The following is a 20,274-nucleotide window of genomic DNA, read 5'->3' on the forward strand; positions in this document are numbered from 1 at the left end:
AATAATAATAATAATAATAATAATAATAATAATAATAATAATAATGTGCATTGTGCATTTTTGTATAATAGTGACTGGCTAGACGAAGCATCCAAAGTCAAAAAAATGTTTTCTGTTGCTATACACATTTTATATGCCTTGATGAACTAAAAAGAGAGGGAGCCATTTTGACATTTTTACGGGTGGAGGATGGATCCTTCGTTATGCTACTGATTCTACGTAAGTGTACTTAGGTCCATATCTAATATACTTGTGTTGCTGTAAACATTAGGAAGTAATCCGTTCCTAACAGGTGTGCAAGATTATTCATCCTGCTTATTATCCAGTTGACTACACGTCCAAGTACTATACAATGAAAAAAGAAAAAAAAAAGCTTTGCTCTTCAATTACGCTCAACTATTATTTACGCTCAAACAAATATGTTGATAATGTCCTTTTAACACGTTGCACTCTATATAGAGTGACGGAAATACGTGTTTTGGAAATGAAAATTAGACAAATAGAAAGAAAATTTAAGATTTAAAAACGAAAAATAAAGTATGGTAGAAACTAAACTTTACTAGCTTAAAAATTATGGTGGAACAGCGCTCCTAATAGTTCATGAGTAACGTAAAAGATTGAGCAACGTGTGTGAACATTTCAATAATAACTTGTATAAGACACAATGTACATTCTGACACGATTTCACCTAGAGAAGAATTTTAAAAATGCCAGACTAAAATAAGTATTTTCTACGTCTACGTTTTTAATATCTTTAACCATCCTTTAAAGCCTTGTATCTAAGGATAGAGCTCGAAAAATTCTGAAATGTCATGAGGTAAAACTTACGTATGTATTTGAATGATGAGTACGATATTTTTAAATTTTCTTTTGGCTTACTTCTTTTCAGTGTTAAATGACTTTCAGGACACTAAGAGAATCTACTGTTGCCGGCGAAAAGGAAGGAATACAACAAGGTCTCATCTTGGGAAAATCACAAATTTGGTTGAAATTCGGAATAGTTATCCTGGAATTATGTATTGAAATATATAAAAATGGATTGAAATGCAACAAAATACTGACATTCCTCTAACACTAAATGAACTAATAAATTCAAAGAAAATTAACTAATTAATTCAAAGAAAATAGTATGTTAATATTTCTATAATTAAAGTTTATCACTAGTTCACTTATAAGAGAAGTTGAGTTCCTCGAACTGACATTCGGTACATTATTATTAAAAGAAAAGTTATAGTGCTTGAATTTTTAAAGCTGTATAGTGTTTGAGAGAAGAAATAGTACTTTAAGTTATTTTGCCATATGCTAAGAAATGCGAAAGTTTAGCACTCCCCTACATCTATCATTATATAACGTTTAACAGTTAAATTCCAAGAGTAACGCTAGTACTCTAACTTTTCGTGCCAGAAAGATGCTTTTCATGTGAGAATAATGCTGCAATAATCTTCTTTTGCAGGATATCTGAAGATTGATAAATGGAGCTATGTGGCCTTCTAAACATCGGTCATCGAAGATGTCCTGGTTTCCATTGCCTTGGATTCTTATATAGAACAAAGGTCGAACGTTCAGTTTACTGTGAGTTAGGAAAATCGGCAACAGATACTCATAGCGTGATCTGAACTGTTTACCGCGAGAATGCCCTATCTTATGATCATGCGTTTAAATGGTACGCTTAATTTCAAGGTAAGCGTGAAGATGTTTGTGATGATCCCGGAAGTGAATGTCCATTACCCAGTCGTTCAGAGGATAATGTGGAGCGTGATTGTGACGTGTTGTAGTCAGATCATTGCATGACCGTTCGCGTGCTGTATATCAACCGCAAAACAATCCGGCAGATCTAGAAAGAAGATCTGGGAGAATCTTGGCGAAGTTTATACCTCATTCTTTGACTTTCTGAGAGCCCAGAAAGTCGTGTGCTACACAAGAGTTGAATAAGACCGTGGTGACAGATTCTTCATTGCTAGATCACATCGTAATAGGCGACGAAACTTAGTGCTGTCAATATATTCCACCAGGAATGCAACTAATCACTACGCGTTTCATTACAAGAAGCATTTAATTCCTTTTATTGTTATTTCAGTTTGAATTCTATATTAATTTTCTACAATTTCAATTACCGTAGTTTTTATAATTGTATTTGTTGCATGAGGAAAACAAGAAATACAGAATTACTATACACAAAATATAGTAAGATAAAAAATACAGAAGTGAAAATCTTCAAACTTGACAAAGAAATTAAATTTATTAAGGCGAATAATGAACTATTTATCTGGTAGTAATTAAAATAATTCGTCTAAAAGAGACAGGAGAACCATAAAATAGACAGCTCAATCTATAAAAACAGGTAATATTATAATTATGGAATTTTATACTGATTTTAAAAAGGGCAATAATACTTAAAATTATAATATTCTAAGCAACCTCCGGGCTCAACAGGGTCCTCACATTTCTTCTTTCAAGTATCCAATGTTTTGAATATGCATTGTTAGACTTGCAGAATATCATCAAAATTCTAGTTAAGCTGTACAATCATAAAATAATATGTGTTTTGATTTTGAAAACAGCAATAATACTTAGCATTATGAGATTCTAAGCAGCTATGGGCCAAACAGGCTCCTGATATTTCTTCTTTCAAAAGTTCAATGTCTCGATATGCATTGTTAGACTTGCAGAATACATATCAAAATTCCAGTTACGCTGTGCAATCATGGAATAATATATTTGTAAATAATACTGTTTACAAGGGAGGATCAGAAAGTGAGGTTACGAGGCTGGTATTTCTGGAGTTTCTTCTGTTGAGGAATGAGGAGTGTGCGGTAATTTTAATATATGGAGTTGGCAAGTGTGTAGAGTTTCAGCCACCCGCCACATAAAGGTAAACACAAATGGTTCGTTTGGAAAAACTAGTCTCGCGAAGAAGTCCGCTTAGTTAATTGATTTCTGTGGGCGAAACATGTAACCGCGGCTGAAATTTATTGGCAGCTGATAGAGGTCTATGGAGAGACTGCAATATGTTGTGAGCATGTCGCAGAATGGTGTCGAAAGTTTGCGACTGGTATAGAAAACGTCACCGAGGAGGAGCACAGTGGTTCAACCCAGCACGGCATCAACAGATTTGGACATCATCGACCACTCTCCGTACAGCCCGGACCTCGCTTCAAGCAACTTTCACCTGTTCCCGCACTTGAGGGAGTACCCAAGATGATGTCGCTTCGCTTCAGACGAGAAGGTGAAACACTTCGTGACAACATGGCTGAACACGCAAGGACAGGATATTTATTAGGAGTGAATCTTCAAACTCATCCCACGATGCGACAGAGTGCCTCAATCGATATGGAGACTGATATGGAGACTATGTCGAAAAAAATCTAAAGCACTATTTATTGGTTGTATGAAATAATATATATACGTTTCACTGCAGGCTTTCTGATCATCCCTCATATGTTAGTTATTCTGTATAATATACTAATACTTATATGTTATTAATAACATTGCTTTTTCTTGAAGCTTTATTTATATAATAGAAAGGGAATATTTACATGATGGATTGCAGACATTGCAGTAAACTTTGCTGGCTTAATGAAGGTATAAACCAGCGTTTCCCAACCTTTTTCAACCTGCGGCACACTACAGGTGTAACTTGATTTCTCGCGGCACACTCATATAGATATTATTATTATTATTATTATTATTATTATTATTATTATTATTATTATTATTATTATTATTATTATTATTATTATTATTATTATTATTATTTGTAAATATAAATATAGTGGTATATTTTTTCTTTGATTACTGATCTCCTCACAGAGAAGAAAGCTCAATCAGTGATTTCCCCCCGTGGTAAATCATTATGCTTATTTTTTTCATTCTAATTTAAAAATAGAAAACGACTACAATGAGATATGGGACCAAGGCTTTTAAAAATACGCTTTTTCTTGAAAACTGTATCCAACCTTTCACTAAGAAGGAAGATCACTAAATAACGAATGAACAAACAAATCTCTTTTACTTTTAAAACACAAATCTAGGTAATTTGTATGCATGTTTGCTTTGTCGAAAGGACTGAATGTATTTTAAAATTTCAAGTTACGAAGTAGTCTGCAACAATAAAGAAGCAATAATGGTCATAACAATGATAACAAATACTATTTTCAACATTAAAAATGTACAGAAAAGTAACAGTGTGAAACTCGAAATTGTAAATTCACAGTAGAGGTTCATGTTAATGTTAAATACAAATATACATTTTTCCCTGTTTTGCAATTTGATTGCTATAGAATTAATAATTTTGTTTCGATTTCCTCGCGGCACACCAGTGTGCCACGGCACACCGGTTGGGAAACGCTGGTATAAACATTCAACTGAGTGACTGAATTCTTTCGAATCCCAAAGAGCATGCTATAACAAAAAAGTAAAGCATGGACTGAAGGGGAACAAACTCACTACAATCCAAACAAATAACGGATATCCAAGATATTCAGAAATAAAGGATCATCAGAAGACGCTAATCATCCTTCTTGACAGAAAATGCACCATTCATAAGAACTAAATTACTCAGGGTGCAACAATCAACGGTCCCTTCTATCGCGACCCTCATTTTTTCTTCCTGAAGTGAGTTTCTCGTGTAAGATCACCTGCGATAACGCGGCAGATTGTTTCTCCTGGATGACAATACTCGTCCTCACTCAGTAATAACTGTAACACATTTCTTATCAAAGTATGGGGGTCCCCTGACTTGCCCATCCTCCTTATTTCCCGGATTTGGTTCCCGCAGATTTCTTCCTATTTCTCAACCTCAAACTGACACTGAAGGAACAGCATTTCACTACAGTTCAGGCTTTCCAGACATCCATGACGACACAGCTCAACCACATTCCAGAGAATGACTTAGAGATATCGTGAAACAGGTAATCTACGCATAGAGAAAGATTACTTTAAATATTTCTCACCGCGGTTTGTTCCAATAACTTTAACTTTCCAAGTACCAGCATCAGTTCTGGAACTTTATTGACAACCCTTGTATATTCAACCTATTTAAGACAGAATACAAACTTAATCTAGTGATAATCCTAGATAGAGAAATATATATTCTTGTACTTACCAAAAATATTACTATAGCAGGGTATAACATGTCAGTATAAATGTATTATACATTTTTTAGTTGAAATAGTAAACTAAATTTTCAACATGTCTATTACATTGAAATTCGTTTGCATCTTTTTTCTGGCAAAAGAGTCTTTTTAACATTTATTTGTTACATATATCTGTAAGTAGCATTATTGATATATTATACCATTCCTTAAGTTGAGCACAAGCATATCACACCTAAAAACATAGCAAATATATCAAACATAACTTACCTACTGTTTTGACATTCTTTAGCAAGACAGTTCAGTTTTCAGGGTTTGACGCGAGATCATACGACGAAATACTACTTTCACAAGCTGAATTCTGACCCTTTACATATATTACAGTCACCGTACTCTTCAAATACTGAGGTATATTCGTCAAAGCATTAGCTTTTCTTAAGGGTATACCGTTATTATACAATATTGAAACATCTTCGTAGCTTCTAGCATCTGATAAAAAGAGTTGATAGTCTTTGTTTGCCATGGAGTATAATTTGAGTAGAGAATCAGCATCACTGTTATTAAAAGAATTTCTGATTTTAGAAGCTTTTATATTGCAATACATTGTTGTAGGTTCTTTGGATTCCCGTCGTTTTCGAATGTTTGAATATCTATCTGCCTTGTTCAACAGTAAATTCCCGTTTTCTAAGTGAGTATTATTATAGTGTTCTCGACGATGGTCAATGTTTTCGTTAATGCAAAGTTTCTCATATTCTGTATGTTCTAAGTATTCAGGCTTCTTATATGTTTGTTCAGATGTTACGTTATCTTTGGAAACATAATTCTCTTTACATAAAGAATACGACCTAGTAATATTTGAAGATGAATACGATAAATTTGTTGAAGATTTTATGTTATAAGATTTTTGAAAAGGTTCTTGCTGTGTCAATGTTACATCAGGTGTATCCAATGAGAAATTTAAAACAGGTTTCTTTTTGCATCTTCTAGATAAAGAAAGTTTGGATGGGCTTTTAGTGGAAGTATAGTTTATCTTGTTCGATAACTCCGAGGCAAACGATATCTTTTCTAATACATTATATTTCGTACTACTGCTTAATGCAAACTTATTAGTTCTTATTTGTTTTTCCGTTAGTGAATGCTGCGATGGGATTTCGGATTTATTGCATTCGTCAGACTTGCTATGAAATACTGGTACATAGATATAGATGTTTTCAAAAATTCTCTTTAAAACAGACATATCATTCAGTTGATTACTTATATTTGCTCCTTTGTGTAAAGTATGCTCATCCACTTCGCTAAAAATGGTTTCGTTCTTTATTGATTTGTCATCATCCAAATTTGTACCAGCATGATTCAGAGAGCAATTAGATATATGACTGGTATCTTTGAGATAACCCACTTTCAACCCATTCGATTCTTTACTATGTGTATTAGGCATTTCTGAATTGCGTGATTTATTTACTAAATGAATTAGAGATTCGTTTAAAATTATTGGGGATGACTCTTTAGTTTCTTGGAGAGAGTTTTTGCCTCTTATATTAAATTCACAAATACATTTGTTATCAGTGGAGTGAGTTTTTGTGATTTGTTTCTCTATAAATGGATTGCAATTCTTGTCACATTTCTGTTGGCATGAATTCTCAGTTGTTTTATTGCTTGATTGCATGCACTTGTCAATTTGTTCATTTATATTTCTTCCATTCATAGACGTTTCCATGAGCGACTTTTGAGTATTGGTGTCTAATTTGATAATATTTTCATTATTGATTGTGTACTGCGCAATTCTAATGTTTCCTCTTTCCTTGTTACTTTCAGTTTCATCTCTGTCATCTACTTCAATAACGACAATATTCCTTCCATTAGAAATTATTTTCTCTGCTAATTCCTTAGGAGTAATTGTGCGATTAGAATTAACTTGTTGTTTGATAGATTCTTTATGTTCATCTTGTTTTAAAGAGTTCAAAATTTTATCATTTTCTTTGAAATGCAAAGTTTCAACGTTCAACAAAAAGGAGGCTTTTGAGTCTGTTTTCTTTAGGTGTTTTAAGGTAGTATTCAAATTTTCCGTTATATCTCTTGTTCCTTGTGAAGCTAACGCTGCTTCTAAATATTTTTCGTTTCGGAGATCTTTATTTGATATACCTTTCTGAGTAAATTCTTTGCCCCTTTCCTGCGTTTTTGTAAACATGGATTTTTCTGGAAGCTGAAAATTTGTTGAAGGCTCCAAGTTAGCATTTCTTACATTGACATTATTTTTTGAGATATTCCTGTGTGAAGTTATTCTAAACTTATGTAAAGTATTTCTAAGATATGATTTCATTTTATTAGAACTTTGTTTATATTTATTCTCAATTTTTGACACAAATAACAAGCTACTATCCTTCCCTTTCTTCGTTCTTGTCCAGAAATTTTTATTTTTCTCATTTACAAGATCGTGCCTTCTCTCGAAAAACGATGCATCAGTCTGCACAAACTTTTCAACACAATAATTTTTGGTATGTTTATTTCCTTCACTATTACTTCGTAAATTCTTGTCACCGATATTATTGTTTCTAGTGAAATCAAATTCATACGTTAGTTCATCCATATTAGTAGAGATTTTGTTGGTCATAGTCACGGATTTAGTATATTCTGTACCTATATTTTTGATTTCTTTCAAATAATCACAGGATTCTTGTATCAGTGGCTCTTGATTTACAGCGTTCCTGTGCTCAGATGATCGGCAACTACATATATCTTCACATTGTACACTTGCATCACAAAGGTGCTTTTTTGACTTTGGTCTTGAAAACATACATTCATTTAGAATATTTTTATATATAGGTATAAAATAACAGGTAGATGGGAAGTCTGTGTTATTTTGGGGTTCTGTACCGTAAATGGTGTCTTCGGAACTACAATTAGATTGTTCCATCAGTGTATGAGTTCTTGTTGAAAATGACTTTGGAGTTTGAATTTTACATTTTCTTTCTTTATACTGATTCTCGTCCTGAAAACTATCTTTAGAAAAACAGGACATAATATCCTGTGAACTTCTATATATTTGATCTTCTTGACACGTATGAAGAGCATGTCTACACTGAGGATTTATATCGAAAAATTTTGTTTTGGCTTCTTGCTCAAATTGTTTGATCCTTTTATTTTGCTTTTCAGTAGTAGTTCTATGTTTTCCAATGTGCTCTGGAGTCGTAGTATTCTTTCTTCCCAAGAAGTTTTTCATTTCTCGACTAACATATCTTCCATTACTTTCTCCATCAGAGTATTTACTTCTATACCGTTTGGAAGGTATTCTTCTTTGCATCCCTATGCTGCAGATTGTAGATCTTCTTGGGTACATATATTGTGACTGGCATTTTGTCATTTGAAATTGCTGCGGGACAAACAAAGACCTAACCTTACTTGCAAGTTTGGAAAAAAATGAATTTATTGACGCAGACAAACTTGTTGAAGCATAGTGCATACTTGAATCAGCTACACGAGCATTTAGTTTTCTTTGATGTGAGTATTTGGATTTTCCAAAATTTTCTCGAAAGTTAGAACTTCTGTATCTTTGATGTCTGTTGTTTGTAATTTGATTTACTGCTACTGACGATGTTATACTTCCAAGAACTAATGGTGCTGCATTCTCAGACAATGAAGTTTTTCTCCACGATTGTCCCTGCTGATACGTAATTCTAGCAGGATGAAATATTTTATTTTTAGAAACTTGGTATGATATGTCTCTACTGAAAGGTATTCTTTCAATTTTTGTATCTCCAAGTTTTACTTGAATTGTGTCTGGATTCTCTCGAACACCTGAACATCTAGATTTATTAAAAGTAAGTTCCGTACTTAACGGGAAACATGTAATATTCTCAATTTTGTACGTGATATCATGATTCATATAATCATCATCGTCATAATCAATGTAATCAATATTTGATTGTTTTAATGAAATTATTTCATTGAGCTTAGAATTTCTTGAATTTCTATTAGAGTTACTTTGTTGTTGATTACTTTGTACAGACTGAATGCTAATACAATCAGTTTTTCCCCTGAACTCTTCACTGTAAAAGTCAGCATTTGAAACTGATTCTTCCATCCGAGATCTCCATGTCCAGAAAGATAAATATAAATCAGCAGGGATTTCTTTATTCTTTTCTATCGAATTCGATTGATTTTGGGTTAAACATTCCTTCACAGCTGAAAGTTTATTTCTACTTCTGAATCTTTCAAATTTCGGAACTGATGCAGCAGAATCATTTATATGTTGTTTCTTATGGAAGGGAAAATCATTATGATGACTTAAACCAACAGCTGGATTGTTTTCATATATGTCATACTTATTACGAACAGCATTCTGGAAAACCATAGCTTGGTTTTTGTAAGAACGTTTATTTTCCGTGAAAGAGTACGGTGAATTAAATCTATGTTTGTTCTTTGCGCATTTTTCTAAAGCTCTTTCTGACTTACATCTTACGTCCGTGCAAAGATAATCATAATTTCCAATTGTGTATAAGAGATCTTCAGAATGTTTTCTACAACCTTCATGTTCAAGGACATTCTTTGAATGGAAACCGTTCATTGAAACTCTGTTTAGTTGTATGTGAAGATGAATCTCAAATTTACGTTCAAATGTTGAAAAAACTTAAACCAGTGAACCTGAAAGAGTGACAGAAAATATTAAGTATGAATAATTATTACAAAAATTATTTGTTAAAAAATAATAATAATTTTATTTACAAGAAGATAAATTGATTAAACACTAAAAAAGATCCTAGGTATTGTAATGATATGTTAAAAAAAACTTTGTAATTTTTAGTGTTTTACCTCGAGAAACAGCACCAATGGAAGACATATATTGAACTAAAATTCTTCGTATAGAATTTTGTCGTAAGCCAACACCACGTTGGTGTTGAATACGAAAGTGGAAACATAAAAAACAAGCTAGTAAAGAAATGGGAGAATTTTGTTTAGTGATTGAAAAGTCTATATAATGGGAATTCAAACTCTTGAAGCCGAAGTTTTACGGTTTATTGGAAAGTAAAATATTTAAGTGAGCCTTATGAATGTTAGATGTGATAGTGGAAATGGAAATTGTTTCAACTATTATATATATATATATATATATATATATATATATATATATATATATATATATATATATATATATATATATATATATATATATATATATATATATATATATATATATATATGTGTGTGTGTGTGTGTGTCATTTTAATATTCGAATGGTTGTGTCAAAACGAGCATGTTGGTACATGCATTACTGGTGAAATAGCAAATGAGTGAAGTAATTGAATTTGGTGAGCTTATTAGTATTTTGATTATTTATTACTTTACATCTGTAAGTGTATTATTCATATTATACCTTTACGGTTTATATTCAACTGTAACGCAGAAGCCGTCAGAAACTTGGAGTATCTATTTCCTATTTATTGTTAAAATGTACTATCTTAGAATATGCATATTATAAAGCCAATAGTTGAAATATTGAATTATAATTTTCCCTCATACATATATTTCTCACAAACTAAGCAAAGGTTACTACTTTCATTCAGTATATTTACTACGATTTCTTTTTATTGAAAGTGGCCTATTTTATTTGATTATATTTGTATGATAATATTCATAATAATTCTGAAACTGATGAAAATTTCTCTATGTAGATGTGCCCAAAGGATGTGTTCTTCCCACAAAACGAGTAAGATCTGTGAAGTTGGACTACCCAAATTAGCTTACTCACTTTTATCTACATGAGCCGTTAGTTCCGTTAGTTCTTACTAAAGTTCCGTTAGTTCCGCGATTTTAAAGAAATTATACACAAAAACCAATGGGTAGGCTAACTTAACATGTGAAGTTGGCATACTTAACAAGCTTTCCCACATTTTTCGCCATAAATCGTTAGTTCCGCGTTAGTTCCCGTTAGTTCTTACAAAAGTTCCGTTAGTTCCGCGATTTTATACAAATTAAAACCTAAACAAAATTGTGTTGGTAGGCTAACTTCAAATGTGAAAAAGTTGGCGTACCCAACAACATTTCCCACATTTTTTCGACAATTATCGTTAGTTTCTCGTTAGTTACCGATAGTTCTTACAAAAGTTCCGTTAGTTTCGCGATTTTATACAAATTAAAGCATAAATAAAAATGTGTGGGAATTCGAACTTCAAGTGTGAAGTTTGTGTCAAAAAGTTTACTATCAGGACTTCACAGTTATGGTTCTACTCATAATTAGATTTTCTAGATGTTATAATTTGTGTTCCGTGCCATTTAACAAAACTTTATTTTGTGCTCAATTGGCAATAGTGCATTACATATGATGTTATTAAGCATGTCTGTGAGTAAATGTTTGCTTACTATACCGTTGTGTAAATGTCATTTTGATTATTTTAATCATTTTGAAGTTCTTTCTGAGCCAGAGTATCTTTTGCATTGCTATCGTCACATGATTCTAGATCGTTCTTTCCTCTGTATCTCCTGTGTTTCTGGGTTCGGCCCGTAAAACTGGATTTCTCACTTTTCTTCACTCCTCCATCGACTGCGTATTGTTTGATTGGGCAGTGCTACTATCAATGTAAGATGTTCCCTTGTCAGATATCAAGAATGAGAACTGGGGTCACACGAGTGTCGAGGTGAGGGTTATTCATATTTTAAACTCATACATATCATTATCAATACTTGTCGATCCATTGCTGGATTAAGGTCTTTCCAATACCTTTTGACAACCATCTATCTTCAGTAATTTGTTTCCAAGATATTCGCAGTAGTACCTAATTTCGTCACACCACCTTGTGACGAAATTGTCACTTGTGGCATCCAGTAAAAAATTCGCTTTTATCTACCTTGTACGATTTGTTTCCTAAGAGAGTTATATCTGTTTATCTACCTATCCATCTACTCTCTCTCTCTCTCTCTCTCTCTCTCTCTCTCTATATATATATATATATATATATATATATATATATATATATATATATATATATATATATATATATATATATGGGAAGGCGTTGTACCTGTGAACACTTTTAGAGTTTTCGAAATTTTGGTACTAATATTCAGCACTTTTCCCCCAATTTTTGTCGTATATTTGATATGCCATATCTTTGCTACCAGATAGGATGATTTTTAATGGTGTTACATAATTACAGTAGCTTTTATAGGATATAATAAGAACATATCCGTTTTATTCACAGGTGCATTATGGTCACGTACCATTGAACAGACCCTCTTGTACCTTTGAACAAAGTGATAATTACAACCTTTTTGTGGCAATAATATAAAAAGAACCCACAAATTTTACTAGTTATAAATTGCATTAAAAGGTTTAGCTATAAAAAGTTCCCCAGAATTGAAATTTTATTAATTAAATTAAAAATTGAAGAGAAGTTCTAACATAAACTTGTGAACAATAATGTTGAGCATATACAACATAACCTTATAGGTTATACAATAAGCGAATATTTAGAAACTACTTAAAATCATGATTAATAACTTTATATCCTAACCTAACCTATATATAATATATAAATTGTTTTAACTACTTACATTGTGTAGCTTTAAACAGTATTATTTATCGTTCAAAGGTACACGATGCATTAATGTTCATAGGTACAAGAGGGTCACCATTACGAAAAAAGTTCACACTAGCCTAAATATTGAACAGAAGTTAAAACTAAAAAATATTACTGTATTCACCAATGATTCTACCCCAAGTTTGGACAGATAAATATCACAAGTCGCGAAAACCGAAGAGCAAAAAACTCAAAAGGTAACTACAAAAAAATCTTCGTTTTGAGGGTGAAAAAATTAAAAGGATCATTACTCGGCACAATATTCATTCAACAACAGCCAAACGCATTCGTAGTGCTTTTTTCATTTCTCTTTCAAACGAATTTTAATTACTGCACCTAGATAGCTCTGAATTCGAGAAAAGCACAAGTGTTAGGTTAGGTGGGTGGCGATCGGGACAATCCCCCCCAGAAGAGGAAACTTTAAAAAAAAATTATATATAAATAAAACCCATCCTAGAGTTTGGAGCTCTTAGAAGTAGCTCTAAGTAGCAGTATTACAACCCACCACCCCCTCCCCATAAGTCCGTCCTGGATCCGCTCCTGATAGAGCCCCAGGGTATGGACCTGTTCTGTTTCTTTATGGTGTTGCAATAACTTGTCAAACGAATAACACAGGGCCCAGCAGCACTTTATAAAAGTCAGGTTATTTCGGCATTCATGGGCCCCAATACACATTTAGACAATATGATACTGGGGCTCCATTCTTCATATTGTTGAAATATATTTTTACTAGGCCACAAACAAAGGGCCCCAAAGAGGCTTTTATAATACTGTTTCATTCCAATAATGGGAAACCAAAACTACATTTAATGCTTGGGGCCAACGAACTCTGAGAACGGAAGAAACTACGAGTTCCTAACTATGCTCCAACATACGAGGGGAGGCTGGAAAGTTCATGAAATCACCAAGAAGAAATTTGCCTGGAAGAACCATTTTAATACACTATTCAACGTACTCCCCTGAAGCTCAATACACTTTTCACAACGATGTTGCAACGTATCTAACCCTTGCAAATAGAATGTCTTGTCCTGCTGTGCAAACCAGCCCTCCACCTCCGCAATGAGTGCCTCATCGGATGGAAAATGTTTGCCTTTGGGATGTTTTTTGAGATATGGGAAGAGGTTATAGTCGGAGGGGCCAGATCAGGTGAGTAGGGTGGGTGGGGTACACAGGTGAAGCCCAGATCCATCAGCAATTGCATGGTTTGATGAGCCTTGTCGGAGGGTGCATTGTTCTGGAGAAACTTATCTTCACTGCTAACTTTTCCCTGATATTTTTCTTCAGAGCCTCCTTCAGCTTAATCAAATAGTTGGAATAAACCCCAGCATTAATGGTTTCACCCTTTTTAAGATTTTAAGATAAGGATGACACCGTCCTTATCCCAAAGCACCGATGCAATCACCTTTCCAGCATATCTTTGCTTCGGAACTTCTTCGATCGAGGAAATCCACTGTGGCGCCATTCCATGGATTGATGTTTAGTCTCTGGATCATAGTAATGCAGCCATGTTTCATCTTCTATCACCAGACTGCGCAAGAACTCACCAGGATTTTGAAACTTTTCAAAATTTCCTGTGACATCTGCGCCCGTGTTCTCTTCTGGTCAGCATTCAAACATTTTGGGATCCATTTGGCACTGACCTTCCACATGTCCAAATATTCTGCTATTATGACACCCACACGCTTACACGATATCCCCACACACGCAGCAATGTCTGATCGATATGCGCCTATCCTCCATGATCATGTCATGCACTTTGTCGATGTTTTCCGTGGTCACTGCACTTGAAGACCTGCCTGAGCGAGGTTCCTCTTCAGCTTCACGATGACGAGTCTTAAAACGCCTCACCCACTTCGCTACTGTTGTCTATCCAGGAGCATGTTCCCCCACAGTATCCTGCAAAGTTTTATGAATTTCCATTGAGGATTTGTCTTGCAGCACAAAAAACTTGATGACACTACGAAGCTCATTCTTCTCGAATTTCCTTAGATCCTCTCCCATATCTTCTTACAGAACCTGTAACAAAGGAAATAACAATGATAAAATGATCATATACGGGATGAGAGGTTTACAATATATGACCCTTCTAATGACTACAACGATATGTTTCAATTTTTATTTCTTCTTGGTGATTTCATGAATTTTCCAGCCTCCCCCCTCGTAGCAGACATGTTTAATGTTACTGTCCGTGTTATTCAATATTCATTTTATATATATATAGGGAGAGAAAGAGAAAGAGAGAGATCCCTGCTTTCTGCCCTGGCCAGTCCGAGGCTGATGCTGACGTTTGCTTTAGAAGCATATGATTATAGAAAAAAAAAACTTTTAAAGATACATTTCAACCTTTTTATTTTAATCCACGAACGGAAACAATATGAACTGATGTAAATATTTAAGAGGTACTACCCAGGTTGTAGATTCCCCCTTCCCCTTCACTCTTACTGTTCTCAGAGTATCAATGTATTCTGTCGAAGTGAAACAGAACGCACTACCTTTTCTTGTTTTGACAATTAGACATCCATGATCTAGGTTCAAGCACTTCTGGGCCAAGACCCACCAACCAAAAATTTGTTCTTGACCTTCTGACCCCCCAAAGTTGTCAAAATTAGGTATACTCCTAAATTTTGACAATTTTATATCTATCCAAGGGAACAAAAGGTGATTAAACGCCTACATTTAAAGGATTGATCCTGGACTATGATCCTGGGCTAACAAACTCCTGCCAAAATTTGATTTGATCTTTTGACCCCCCAAAATTAGGCAACTCTTCCAAAAAAAATTGGTCCCGGATAGCAGTATGTTGATCCTGGCAATGGCACTTCTCAAATTTTGCTGAGTTGGCTAGCAGTACGTCTGTCAGCACTACTTTAATGTACAGTGCAATTCAGCATTTTAGGGGGGGCAGTCGGTTGCAAGCAAAAGCACTGGAACGCCCCCATTGACCCCTCTAGCTTCGTTACTGCTCACTATGTCCCACTTGAATATCATCCATGCAAACGCTCGGATGGTTCTAGCAGGAAGATACGAGTGTCGTGAGGCCCACTCCAGATAAGTCTCACTCGAACGGACGTGACAAGCCAATTGACTGCAATGTGCTGCTACACTCGTTCGAATGCCATACGTCCGGATGGGTGTGACCGCAGTGTAGTCATAACCGGGGTTTTATATTTCAGAATGATATTTCATCACTAGTTAATTCCAGTCTATCATAGTCGAATATCCTAGTAGGTTGTTCCGTTGTACGTACGTTATATTAGGTGAATGATACAATTGCTCATTTAAAAGAGTGTAAGAGTATATTTAATTTAGTAGCTGTTTCAACAAATTGTACCATATATGAGATATTACCTTTTAGGTACATAACAATCCTGGAGAATAAATTTATCAATCAAATTCAGACATTAAGAATGTCTTAATGCCGTGCCCAGATTATCGAGCTCAAAACGCATTTTGTTTTCAGAGTCCCCCTCCCTTAAAATCCATAATTCAATTTAATATCGTAAATATTTTGTTGTTTACCTTGCTATTTGATTACAAACCGATAAATATTAAATTCATATTGAATTTAATATATTGAAATAAGTATATAAATGTATTACAACAATGGATTGTGACCAAGAAACGGCGCACTGATCAACAGTTGCTTCATCTATATAGACGTGCTTAGTAAGGTCAGTAAAATATAAAACTATATTTTAGGAATTATTATTAGGGATAGTGCATTAGATACATAGATAATTGCCCTAGGGTCTTCCTGACCACGGATAATTAAAAATTCAATTCGCACTTCAAATATATTGTAAAAGTGTAAGAAAAATTCGTAGGGGTTTAATTACTGTATTCAAAATACCTAGGTCGATGATGTAGGCATTTTTTTTAAGATTAACAAGTTTACTACTTGCAAAGTCTTAGTTGCAATTTATTATCTACAAGCTAAAACAGTGTTGCCACAGTCCTAGCTCTAGAGTGGGCTGAAAAATAGTACCAAATTGAAACAAAAAGGGCTGAATTCATTATTTTATACCAATGTAATACATGGCTCTATAACAGAAACTAAAAGAGGTAAAGTTCTAGAACACTCCCCAGTGCCGTGCCGTTGCCGGGCGGGTCGACCGGGGCTTCAGCCCCGGGCGCCAAAGTAAGGGGCCGAAAAATTCGGAAGGAAAAATGACAAGAAAAAAGGAAAGAAAAAGAGCGAAGAAAAAATAGAGGGAGCGCCGTCGTATACTCTCACCCCGGGCGCTGATTTTCCACGGCACGTCACTGACACTTCCCCCTCTTCCAACAGTCCAAATCAAGAAAGTGCTCTTTTTAAAAATTATTTTTTAACAACATCCAAATAGGATATCCCGGGAAAAACTTATCATCTTCGGTATGTATTGTAAAGAAACCAAACGCGCCTCTATTTTAAAGTGACCAATAAACTAAAACGGTTTTATGGCCAAATTATGAAAAATATATAAAACGAAGAATAAATTAATCATCTTCGAGTAAACAGTACGCTATAATAAAATATTAAAATATAAATTATTGCGCCTTATTCTCGCTTATTTCACAACCGAAGCCGAATAATAGACTGTAAGAAGAATATAAGGTAAACAAACTGACATGCGGAGCAACGTCACAGAATGAATGTTCAACAGCATTTTTTACGAGTTCAACTTACAGTATGAATAACGTTAGATGCAGGAAAAGTCTTACCGACACTTTTGAAAGTGTGACAAGTATTTGTCAAATGGTGCTGAATTGGGTAGAATTGTACCAACTTTTTCACAAAAGGGGCTGAAAATGCCAGCGTGGTACCAACGGGCCGATGAATAACAAAAAGGGATGAATTTGGTACAATTGTACCAAGTGTGGCAACACTGAGCTAAAACCAGTAGTTTGACCAGGACCAGGACTAGATTTAAAGTTTTGCCGCCCGTAGGCCGAAAGATGCTTGCCGCCCTTCATGCTGACGTACAAAATATTTTATGGATACCTTTGTTTCAGTGTTTTCTACAACTTTTAACGAATTTTAATTTTGAATCTGCTGTAAAGAAAGATTTGAATTATAAACTTGCGTTTTATGACATAAACTTACAGAAAATGATCAGTTTTGTATTTACAGTATGCACTTGTATAATAATAAAAGAAATTAGTTTTTAGGTTTTCGTCTGTAAAGTGTAAATATTCAAACACTAAAAGTCACTAAAACGAATAGAATAATTCTTTTTATTGCTGAAATTTGTTTTTTTTTCTGTATTCTAAAACGACATAATTATTTTGGTTAGAAGACACAAAACTACTTTTCAGTGTTAAATTTTTTATTTAAAAAATGATGTCATTGTCCAAAAACAGATTTATATAAGCATTTATTTTCATGCTACGAGGGTTACTACGAAAGTTTTGAGATGTGAAATAACTTACATACTTAAAATCAATTTAACACTTACATTTTCTCAAAGTATTCACCATTACACTGTACACACTTTTGCATCCTCGAAAACCACTTTTAGAAGCAGTGTTGCCAGTCTTTTTCTTCAAGTGTTGAAAGTTCACTCTCGTAAGCCACTACAGCTTCTTCAGGGCTACAAAATCTCTTCCCACGCACGCGATATTTGATCCTGGGGAACAGAAAAAATCACACGGGGCCAGGTCAGGGCTATACGGTGGATGAGTCATAAGTTTGACCTCCGTAGATTCTAAAAACTGAATTGTAATGTTGGCCGTGTGTGCGGACGCGTTGTCATGATGAAGCAGGATCCCACGCAATCCAGTTCTTGGACGCCGTTCCCGAAGCTTCTGGAACACTTTTGTTACGCAAACAGTGGTGTACTACTGAGCAGTAACAGTCCTTTGTTCTTTAAGTGGAACAGTTGCAACATGGTCAGATTTGGAGAAGAAAGATGCGACCATCTTTTCCCCAACACTTCGCAGTCACTTCACTTTCGTGGGTGGATTTTCGTCTGGAAAGATCCAAACTGTAGACTGGCGTTTATTTTCAGGATCAAATTGATAGATCCAAGTCTCATCACCAGTAACAATGTCAGAGACGCATCGAGAATTGCCTCCATCAAATCTTCCAAGCATTTCTTCACACCATTCCACACGCATGCGCTTCTGCTTGTCAGTCAAAGTGTGAGGCACCCAACGAGATGAAACCTTCCTGAGCCGAAGATGATCATGAAGAATTTTTGTTACTGCTGGCGATCCAATGTCCACTTTAAATTTAATGTCCTTGAAAGTTGTTCGAGTATATTCTCGAATCATTTGTTCCACAGCGGCAATGTTTTCATCTGACACAGCTGTTGCCGCACGTCCAGCTCTCTCTTCATCTTTAAGCGATGTCCGGCCTCTTCTGAATTCACCAAACCACCGAAAAATTGTAGCACGGGAAGTAGCAAGGTCCCCAAATGCCCCCTGCAAACGGTCAAGGCTTTCTGTCACGTTCAAACCACTTTTGAAATCGTAAAGGATCATTGCCCAAAAATGTTCCCTTTCGAGCTTCATTTTAGACAGCCGAATACTGCTCACATCAACAAACAAGTGAAGGCGATACGGCCACGCCGATAAGCGAGGCGAGTTGAAACTTGCTTCGCTTCTTCGCTCTAGATACCACTACCAAACGCAATTATTGGAATTCAAATACTGTGCCACAAGAATGGGTATCTCAAAACTTTCGTAGTGATCCTCGTATAAGCTATTATCCAAAAACAGATTTGTATAAGCTATAAGGCATAATCTCTGAAATTGTACAAAAAATGTTTCCTTTCTTCGAATAATTTGTGGGCATTGGATGGCAACACTGTTGTCGATGAAAAGTTTCAAGACGTTAGCTTTCATAGTGAATTAAAAAAAGAAATTATTAACAATGGTGACTGGTAATGTAAAAAAAAGTACTATAGTGCTGCCAAAATTGAACCGTGGCAAAAATGTGAACTAAAGCTCACCCCCGTTACACACCTACGCGTTGAGCCAATAAGGGTTCAGCTGTTGCTAAGCGAAAGAGCCTTAGCGAAAGGAAGTGGAATTCCTTCAGCCGACAGCAGCGCTTGGAATGGAAAACTAACTAGGGAAGTACATGAAATGGTACGCGGGGATCTGCATGTGTTACATATCATTGGAAAGGTCACACCGAGTATACTTCACATGTAAAGTATCTCGCTTGAATGGGGCCTGTAGGGGGCGTGGCGGCCATTTAAAGATCAGAACAAGGCTCGCTCCGAAATACCAGAAAACGTGGATAAAATAAGAAGCTATGACGTAATTGTTTTGAGAGTGGTATATATAGATTTGAAAGGTAGCTAAATACGAATCTGACATCAAATGTTTACAAATCAATTTGGCGGATTCAACATGGCGGACACAAATTACAAAGAAACATGCTATGAATCTAAAATCAGGTATATGGAGATATTCGATGTCTCTGTGTATGAATCGGATGCTAAAAGTGTAAAATTCAATATGGCGGACAAAACGTAAAACACTGCTGGAACTAAGCAGGTAGGTAGAGGTTTTCGTGGTCGTGGTATACGAATTCAATGTTAAAAGTGAAAAATGCAATATGACGCATCTAATATGGTGGACAAAAGGAGCAAAAGTACAGGATGGACGTATGAGTATCG

General features: G+C 35.0%; 2 protein-coding genes across 3 annotated transcripts in view; both read right to left on the reverse strand.

The window, feature by feature from the left end:
* Positions 1-997, reverse strand: part of LOC145678661 (uncharacterized) — a 49,372-nt gene extending 48,375 nt beyond the window's left edge. The window contains exon 1 of the mRNA XM_081749042.1: positions 829-997. The gene's annotated coding sequence lies outside the window, so the exon portion shown is untranslated. The remainder of the gene's footprint in view (positions 1-828) is intronic.
* Positions 1-20,274, reverse strand: part of LOC145678660 (uncharacterized) — a 363,281-nt gene that overhangs the window by 59,460 nt on the left and 283,547 nt on the right. For both annotated transcript variants that reach the window (XR_014130423.1, XM_081749039.1), the window contains exon 2: positions 5,364-9,734. Coding sequence is in view for 1 of the 2 variants with exons in the window: in XM_081749039.1 (XP_081605165.1) it covers positions 5,395-9,657 (4,263 nt within the window). In the remaining variant the exon portion in view is untranslated. The remainder of the gene's footprint in view (positions 1-5,363; positions 9,735-20,274) is intronic.

This window comes from Thermobia domestica, chromosome 2 (genome assembly GCF_964235325.1).
Source record: "Thermobia domestica chromosome 2, izTheDome1.hap1.1, whole genome shotgun sequence".
Taxonomy (NCBI): Eukaryota; Metazoa; Arthropoda; class Insecta; order Zygentoma; family Lepismatidae; genus Thermobia; species Thermobia domestica.